At 35.3% G+C, this 9,121-nt stretch overlaps 1 protein-coding gene across 2 annotated transcripts; it reads right to left on the reverse strand.

Annotated features, from left to right (window-relative positions):
• Window positions 1-276: 276 nt before the first annotated feature.
• LOC127842515 (uncharacterized) lies at window positions 277-8,593 on the reverse strand. Of its 2 annotated transcripts, none has more exons than XM_052372059.1 (8): window positions 8,406-8,593; window positions 7,590-7,613; window positions 7,033-7,140; window positions 6,707-6,837; window positions 5,817-5,946; window positions 3,499-3,672; window positions 1,220-1,383; window positions 277-835 (listed from the first exon to the last, which is right to left on the reverse strand). In XM_052372059.1, the coding sequence occupies exons 1-8, from the start codon at window positions 8,482-8,484 to the stop codon at window positions 737-739; spliced, it is 909 nt and encodes a 302-aa protein (XP_052228019.1). In that variant the 5' UTR covers window positions 8,485-8,593; the 3' UTR covers window positions 277-736. The 2 variants fall into 2 exon arrangements, with proteins under 2 accessions (XP_052228019.1, XP_052228020.1); XM_052372060.1 differs by having other exon boundaries at window positions 6,740-6,837; window positions 8,406-8,589.
• Between the last annotated feature and the right edge of the window lie 528 nt (window positions 8,594-9,121).

Genomic DNA, 9,121 nt, shown 5'->3' on the forward strand with positions numbered 1-9,121 from the left:
ATTACCCTCTATTTGTCATTGCACGAACGAAGTGTGTCAGATATTGGTTACAAATATCAAAAATCAGAGTAATTTCGGATTCTCCTGCGAGGGATAAAGTTATAAAGTATAACACTGTGAATACACGCATTAAGCGCGAAATATTAAAATTGAGTGAATTTGGATTGTTTAAAAAAATCAAATATTCAAGATTATAGATACATATAGAATGTGATCATTACTTTGGAGACACAACAAATATTGGGGTTTAGAAAAAGTGAACATATATCATCAATATTCTGGTGTAAGCTTTTATTCCATAATGCATTGCCCATTGTTAGAATCTACCGTTGAATTATAAACTACGTACCAAATAGGTCAACTGATTTATTTCCAAGACAAATGTTTTTTCCATTTACATTTCTTAAAATGTGGTATTCATATGATTATTTGCATGCATTCCGAGCCGTGACTTTTGAACAACATTATAAACACACTACATTTACATCAATTTAGCTAACACCATTCTATCAGTGCACAAAATATATACGTTACTATAGTCCGCTTCGTGAATGTAATGCACATCAGTTAATAAGTCCACAAAATGGCTCTATCAATTGTATAATCACATGTATACACTTGGTATTGGTGCATCTTTACAGGGTTATTGAGAATAAAACTGCTTTTCCATCGTATTTATATCCACAACACGCATGGTCAAGTCCGCGGCTTGGATCGAGCCCCCCCCCCCCCCTGGTCAGCACCTGTCCGCGAGGGCGCTGTCCGTTAGGTAGATGTGGAGAGTGGTCAGTGTACCCAGTCTGTACAAGCAGTCCGGAATGACCTTCATGAAGTGCTGCAGGAAACAAGAATGGCAGTATTTACATGTTTGTGTGCAATTCAAGCCTATACAATACTAAGTATAAGCACGTTAGCTATAATTATTTACAGCTTTTTTTCCCATTTCATTCATCATTTATGCTCGCATGTAGTGATAGATAGAACTATTGATTCATGGTTTTGATTGCTATCACGGAAACGCGAAGTGAAAGGTGATCAACTGTATTAACTTCCGACTTAAATGCTGAAACTGAACTGCTTTATTATACTCGTGTTAATTCTCTTTTAAACAGTACAATCAAATTATTTTCAGAAGCTTAAACAGAAAGAGATTGCATTGTTCGTTATAACAATCACGCATTTAGTACATGTATATTTGGAAGTTGGTCATGATTCCTACCCCATATGAGTTCTTAGGTGGGTGCTCCAGCCAGGCAGACGACCGGATGTCCATGCCGAACGCCCAGCCGAACGCGTTCAAAACACCGTCGTTGTACATGAGAAACACGGGAAATAACTCATCACATGACATGGTCTTGCTGGTATTGTGCCAGAAGTGGACTCCTGTAAATGTGCAAAGTGAGAAAAGGGAGGTAATAACCGTAGGAATCTAACGGACGCTAACTGTTGCATAGTGTAACTAGATACAGACTATAGATAGCTGCATGCTTAAATAACCTAACTATTATATTGTACAGTGAGCTGATAAGCCAGTCTCACTTGAGCCACCAACGTATTAACATCATTAAATAGTATAGCGCACATAAGTGTTTGTTATTACCATGATTAGTCACATGAGTGAAATAATATATTGAACACAAGTTCAATTACAACTACACATAACATCAACAAATGAAGCACTAACAATGCTCCCCGTCAGACAGTGCATGAAAAAGAGTATTTACTGCACTTCGAAACATGATTATGCATGGTATGCATGTGGTATGGATTTTTTTTAAACAAATGATAATCAAATACAGCACTTCAGTATGGTAAATTGGTCGTTTTCGGCTCAGGTGCTACTTAAATTTACCCTGCGAACTCTTAAATATACTACAATGTACCCCGTGAACGGAAAATACACATACATGCAACCACCCATGTTCCGGCGTACATTTGAGCATATTTTACGTACCCCGGGTACTTTGTAGTCAACTTAAAGATTATTCGGGGTACTTGTGAGTAGTACCTGAGCCGACAATGACCAATCGAGCCTTCATTATGTTTGTTAGTTCAATAAAAGACACTAAACGCAACATGTCTCAGTTTTGATCTCCGTTTTTAGCTCACCTGAGCACAACGTGCTCATGGCGAGCTTTTGGGATCACCTTTTGTCCGTCATGCGTCGTCCGTCGTCAACATTTTGCCTTGTTAACACTCTAGAGGCCACATTTATGGTCTGATCTTCATGAAAATGGGTCAGAAGATTTGACCGAATGATATCTTGGTCGAGTTCGAAACTGGGTCACGTGAGGTCAAAAACTAGGTCACTAGGTCAAATTGAAGAAAAAGCTTGTAAACACTCTAGAAGTCACATTTATTGTCCCATCTTCGTCAAACTTTCTCAGAATATTTATCCCAATAATATCTCAGCTGAGTTCGAAAATGGTTTTGGTAGGTTGAAAATCATGGCCGCCAGGGGCCAGGGCAGTTTATTCTGATATGGCTATTGTAAAACCTTGTTAACAGTCTTATTTGTAGTGCAATCTTCACGAAACTTGGTCAGAACATTTTTCAAAAGATATCTCGGCTTAGTTCTAAAATAGTTCCAGTTCGTTGAAAAACATGGCCGCCAGGGGGCCTGGCAGTTTTCCATATATTGCTATTGTTAAACCTTATTAACACCCTAGAAGTCTTATTTTTAGTCCAATCTTCATGAAACTTGGTCATAACATTTGTCTCAATGATATCTCGGCTGAGTTCTTAAATGGTTGCAGATCGTTGAAAAACATGGCCGCCAGGAGGGCGGGAAAGTTTTCTTTATATGGCTATAGTAAAATCTTATTAACACTCTAGGAGTCCCATTTATGGTAAAATCTTCATGAAACTTGGTCAGAACATTTGTTTTTATGATAGCTAGGCTGAGTTTGAAAATGGTTCCGGTCCGTTGTAAAACATGGCCGCCAGGGGACGGGGCAATTTTCCTTATATGGCTATAGTAAAACCTTGTTAACACTCTATAAGTCACAGTTATAGTCCAATCTTCATGGAACTTGGTCCGAAGATTTTTTCTAAGGATAGCTCGGCTAAGTTCCAAAATGGTTACAGTTCGTTGAAAAACATGGCCGCCAGGAGAGTGGCAGTTTCCCTTATATGACTTTATTAAAACTATGTTACCACTTAAGTTGTAATGAGGATGTTTGTCACAATGATGATGATGATGATGATGATGATGATGATGATGATGATGATGATGATGATGATGATGATGATGGAGATGGTGGTGATGATAATGATGATGATGATACTGGTAATGGATTCAGAAACATTAACAATTTAACTACCCAAATATCTAATTATAATTATTGCATTACTCAAATTAATTATTGCCCTTAATTCAGTTTTTATCTTTATTTTTGCAGAATTTTTTTTTTAACAACCCTTGCTTTACGTTAATGCTACTCAGGTAAGCGATTCAGGGCCACCATTGCCGTCTTGTTTAGCACACCGGTCACTCACCCATTGTGTAAAAGCAAGCGCCCTCGGTCCACTGACTCTTGCGGGCGGCTTCGATGGTTGGGGGCATGCGCACTGAGTCAGTAAGCGGGTTCTTTCCGTTCTGAATCCATAGACCAACGCCGGTCCCCTGGCGGAGGAATTCATCAGCGTTCCTTCCGGTGCTGCAGATCTTCTCTTAAAAACGACGAGTCATGAGTTGATGAAATAAATCGTGCAAATAAACAGATAAATGACTATTATTGAAGAAATATTTTTTTTGCGAAAGATGGACTATTATGCGATTTGTGCTGCGTTCCGCAAGGACCAATAGACAATCCAAGAATCGATAATTTGATCGCCGTTAATTGACCATCACGTGATTCGCTGCCATTACGGTACTGAAGAATCTCGTAGACTATAGCGTTCAAAGTTCTCACAATGAACAAAGATCGGAAACATCAATAATTATATTTGAAATCGTTAAAAAACTGAAAGTATACTAAAATAATGCACGCTAGAGTTCTAACATATGTGTCTCTACAGCAATATTCAATTACATCATGTAATGTTTAAGGCCGAAATAGCTGTTTTTAAGTAGTCCTTTCAGATATGAATTTGATTAGAACAAATATATTTCTTTATTGAATTTAATTATTCGAATATAATTTTAAAGGCTATATCAGCATCTAAACTAATGTCTGAAGAAAACTTTGTGATTTTGAGCGTTAATAGTTCCGGAGATTGTTTAGCGAAAAATTGAAAGATTTATTGCAGAGGTACACAATTTTATTGAAAATCTGATATCTGCATTTGTTGATAATTTCTGTATAAAAACTTCTAGTTTCAGAAAAACTCATTAAGAAATGTATAAGATTCAGACTTTTTTAATTGAATATTACATATCTTTGTTCTTCTAAATATCTTTTATTTCGTTATTAATATTTCTTACTTATGTCTCATTTTTTAAGGTAATGCACAAATCTATAGCCAAAAAAAAGTTTGTTATATAACTAAACTTGGTCCGGAAATATTTATAAGAAAAACTCAATAAGATTTAAGGTAGAGGCAAACTTTTCATTAAAAAAGTATCTGGTTTAGTCTAAAATTTAGTATTTAAAAATCGCTTTCAAGCTAAAACAAAAAGACATAGCCGGAAATGAATTTTGTGAATTTTATGATTTTGAATGAACTTGTACAGGAGATATTCATTAGCGAAAATGTGTAAGATGTCTGTACACGGCAGAGTTTTTTTAATTGAAAAGTGCACATCTGCGTTTTCCTTTTACTTTATTTTAATTTTATTATTTAAATAGCATTAAACTGGTAAAATCAAAGTATATAGCCAAAAAATGTTTTTTTTTCTCTCAATATTTATTTAACTGATTTCTTGCTTTATTTTATTTTCTAAATAAAATATAAATTGACGATAATAATGTTCAACATGACACACATGGAGTCATAGGACAACTTAAATAGCTCCTATAATGTTCGATACATTCCTTAAACGTTTGAATTTATTTAGTAAATTTTCTTTTTAAAGTTTAGATTTATAATAAACACATAAAACTCGAACAACATAAAGGAATGTTTTTCTTCGTTAATTACGGATTGTCAATTTAAGCAAGATAATGGTCTTAAAAAGATGCAGACGAACCTTGTTTCTTGTAATCACCAAATAACTGTAAACAATATTTATTAAAAAAGTACGAACTATTATGTGATGATCAAATCGATAAGAAAAACTGTTTAAATATTCAAATATATTTAAAATAATTGCTTCACTTCCTTTTATTGTTCAGGTACCTACAGGTCCCTGTATCGTTATTCAGTACCGTAATGGCGGCGCATGCGAGTATTCAGGGGCGGTAATCCGGGAGTTATCAAATTATGGGATTGTCTATAGAAATAGAAAAACAAGCGCGATAACGCGAGAACAATATTGAAAAGAGCGAAATCACGATCGGGATTGCGATAATACGGTTTGAAATCGCGAGCTTGCATAATTACTTCCTGTCATCGTATTGTATTTAGTGCAATCTTTCGCATTTACGCGTTTTGGCCAGTGTTTACCCAAATGGTCAAGAAAGCAATAATGCTTTGTGGCACTTTGATTTTTTTCGCGATTTAGCATCGTACTCTCGTATCGTGAATTTGTTATATCGCACTGGACGACACACAGCGGTATTTTAGTTCCGCATTATTATGACATTGAAATTGTTGGCGTTTCTTCTATGGCACTGTAGCACTAATACGGTTGTTCAGACAGTAATGTTTATAGAAATGTCAGCGAATAGAGCCTATAATACATGTATTAGAATCTTTCATATTTAATACTCTACCTGGAGGAACAAAATACGCGGTGACGAAGAGGTCTGACCCACCGCCCGGACGCGGGTATTCCACAAAGGGGGCGTTCACTAGGGGTTGAAATGGGTACCCGTTAGGGTTCGGCATGTAGGCTTTGTCAAACTGAAAAATAAAGGTAAAAAAAGGTGTATACATGTATTGCTATTAAGGTCCTTCCACGGTAATCATTTAATATCAACGCGTTTGAATATTCTTAAAGTTGAAGTTTTCGTGAAGCATGTACTGGGAATCCCGCCTTAACTGTGTGGCATTATTAATGTATAAATTTAATGTATTTGTTTGCAGGTTGCTATCGGTCCATGTCATTGTTTACCGGTATCGTTTTCTAGAGTTTCACCCATTCCTATAGATTAAGCTTACTTTTTTTTGATATTTTTCATTTAAAGACATATTTAAGAATAAACATTAGTTTATTGCCTGTTTTTAGAAAATTCTATCAAATCTATGTGTTTCTTGGGACAAAAATGGGAATTTAAATTGTTGTTTGGAATACAAGATTTTGGTAAAAATACCGAAAATTGCTGCTCATGGTGAGTAAAGGCCAATAATTTTTATTATTCAGTTTTAAACTGTATTTCCATGTTAATTAGTTTATTAGAAGATAATTTAGTTCACAGTTATTCTAGCAGATTAGTGTTTAACTATCAAATTGACAGTGTTAAGAAAATTATGAAAAAAATGGTCGCTTGGTTGCCTGCATAGAAATGGCCTTTTACTAAGGAAATATCTTATGGGTAACTTATTTTACGTTTTCTTTAATGTTTAGTTAAATGCCTTACTTGCATTGAAATTTGTGTCCTTCAGTGTAAAAAGTTATTTTTACGTTTAAGTAGCTGAATACACATGCTAGGAGGCTACTAACCCCTGCCTGGATTCCGGCTATGAAGCCACTTACCCCTGCCTGGATTCCGGCTATGAAGCCATTTTTGTCGTACAAAAGTACCACCCCGAGATCTCCATTCTTAACGAACCTCTCTCCGACCACGTGGTCGCCTGAAACGGGAGTTGCAACTTCGTTATATCTCGGCACTGGTCGCTTATATCTATGTCTTTTGATAAAGATATTTGTATTTATATTGAAAAGAACAAATAAATGAAGACCCTTCGTAAAGCAGACTCAACATCTGCATTATATATTTAACAGCCTATGGCTTTAAGGCTTTAACACTATTTATTTTATAAATCAACCTTGGCATCTACTTCCGGCGTCGAGCTTCCGCCAGCCGTCCACTAGCGCGGCGTCCCTGGTCCTCGGCATGTCATTGTACGAGGTCCAGGGATTTAAACCCCACGTGACTGCATCGATGAAAAGAAATGCACGGTTGTAAGGCGATCATTCAGTTAATTTATTTTTTACTTATGCTTATCGATTATATATACACGTCACTGGCATAAGCGCCGTAACTTCGGATTTTCATTGTGACACTTTGTACGACCAAAATTAATCAATATCACATTATAAAAGGTCACAAAATACAGATATTAGTGATAAGTGATGTAAAATGTCGACTTCAATTTGCTATGTTTAAGCACCAATACATATTCAACAGCATCCTATAAATGTACAAGATTTCGTGAATAATAATTCTCGAAGAAAGTTACCTTTGACATAATCGTGTGTGCTGGTATATTAATACCGAATTCACGTCTATGTTAAGTTTTATCACGTTGATGTTCAATTTATGATAAATAAATACTCTTTTTTTTTCAAATTTTTATCTGTTAATGTATTCTTAGTATTGTACCTTTAAGTCCGTTCCAGTCTGATTCTGAAATGATAAAAATAATAAGATATCAAGTCTATCTATTTATTGCGCATACAATGCGTTTGTTTATAAGAACATTATTTAAGTAGACCAGCAATATTGTTATTTGGTGATCAACATTCCAATGAAGTGTTTTTAGCAAACTTGGCATTGATTTTGATGGTAGACACATGCACGTTTTAGTCCTTTTAATGCTAATGTATGTGTAGTAACGACGCCGTTTAAGTTAATCGAGATTTACTGGAATATGTAGCGCTGTCAGTGCTTGTAAATATTAACTATTAATTAATGTAGAATGCCTAATACATATTTGGTGGTCGAAAGCAGTATATTGTAGGAGAAGCATTGTATGGTCATTGTCGCTGTAGAAAGCGCACAATTAGTCTCTGACATTTTTTGCTTAGTCTTTTTTTATAATTCAATTTGTAAAACTAGGTGAAATTGCATAGATGGCGAGTTATTTATCATAATCTTCATAGAAATCTTTGGTGTTCACATGGAACACATAAACTCGTAAGCTTAGAGTTTACATTTAAGCTTTGTGAATACAAACCGTAACATATATACATTAGTGTTTATTGTGAATATATTTGGACCCTTTTTTTTTTAGATCGTTGTTGCTGGAATAGCGATTAAAAAGTACTTTATTTTTTAATTAAAGTAAAAAAACATTTTTATAATTTTAAAATGCATGTTATTTACATATAATTATTACTTTTATTTAATGTTGATTATGCGCGTTTCTTTTTTTCTGATGTTTATGCTGAAACTGAAAGAACAGTAAACGTTACTTACGATTTCGTCCCCAGAATGACCAGCCTGAACATGGGTCGAGCAAAGCAATCACAACGAATAGCAAGATCTTCCCGAGCATCTTTAACTCTGTAGTGCAACTAATTATTTGTGTTGAAATTTAATAACATCAGTTAAATAAAACACTCTTATATAGCAAGCTGATTTGCGATATCTGTTTACGCAAACTGATATCAACATGTGCCAGAAAGTGACTAGGGTCCAAAAGTCGAATATGTTTTGAACCTTTCTGCACGTGCTGTTATTGTCGTCTGTCAGGGGCTATTTTTCCCGCTAGAGGTCTCTGATGAGGTGAAGCCGGAAATAGTCATATTTATTCGTCCACTAGCAGCTTTTGTTTCATATTCGTATGCATATGCGGTCTTTAACCAAATTGTTATTTACAGAACAACTTTCAAACTATGGAATACCAAATATGCAAATCGTTATTAATGGACAGCTTAACTCACTAAAATTTGAGTAATCATACTCGGTTCGTTCCAGGATGGCATATATTCCAAAGTCGATCCGAGCGCCATCGAGCATGAACATGAATATTATTTATGTTTATTAGTACGGATGGCCTTTAAAAATGCATTTAATCATCTCGGTGGACTCTGGTAATCAAGTTAAAACAGCGCAAAGTTCACTTCATAACCAGCGCTGTTTATTGCAAACATATAAAGTCAAGTTGTTTGATAACATTTGAGTCGCGCCCT

Source organism: Dreissena polymorpha, chromosome 8 (genome assembly GCF_020536995.1).
Source record: "Dreissena polymorpha isolate Duluth1 chromosome 8, UMN_Dpol_1.0, whole genome shotgun sequence".
Lineage (NCBI taxonomy): Eukaryota > Metazoa > Mollusca > Bivalvia > Myida > Dreissenidae > Dreissena > Dreissena polymorpha.

Excerpts from the sequence above, each read along its gene's own strand:
- LOC127842515 (XM_052372059.1), bottom strand. The coding sequence starts at position 8,484 with ATGCTCGGGAAGATCTTGCTATTCGTTGTGATTGCTTTGCTCGACCCA. Across the intron at positions 5,947-6,706 it reads TAGCCGGAATCCAGGCAGGG|TTTGACAAAGCCTACATGCC; the intron begins GTTAGTAGCCTC and ends TTTATTTTTCAG. Across the intron at positions 3,673-5,816 it reads CGCGTATTTTGTTCCTCCAG|AGAAGATCTGCAGCACCGGA; the intron begins GTAGAGTATTAA and ends GTCGTTTTTAAG.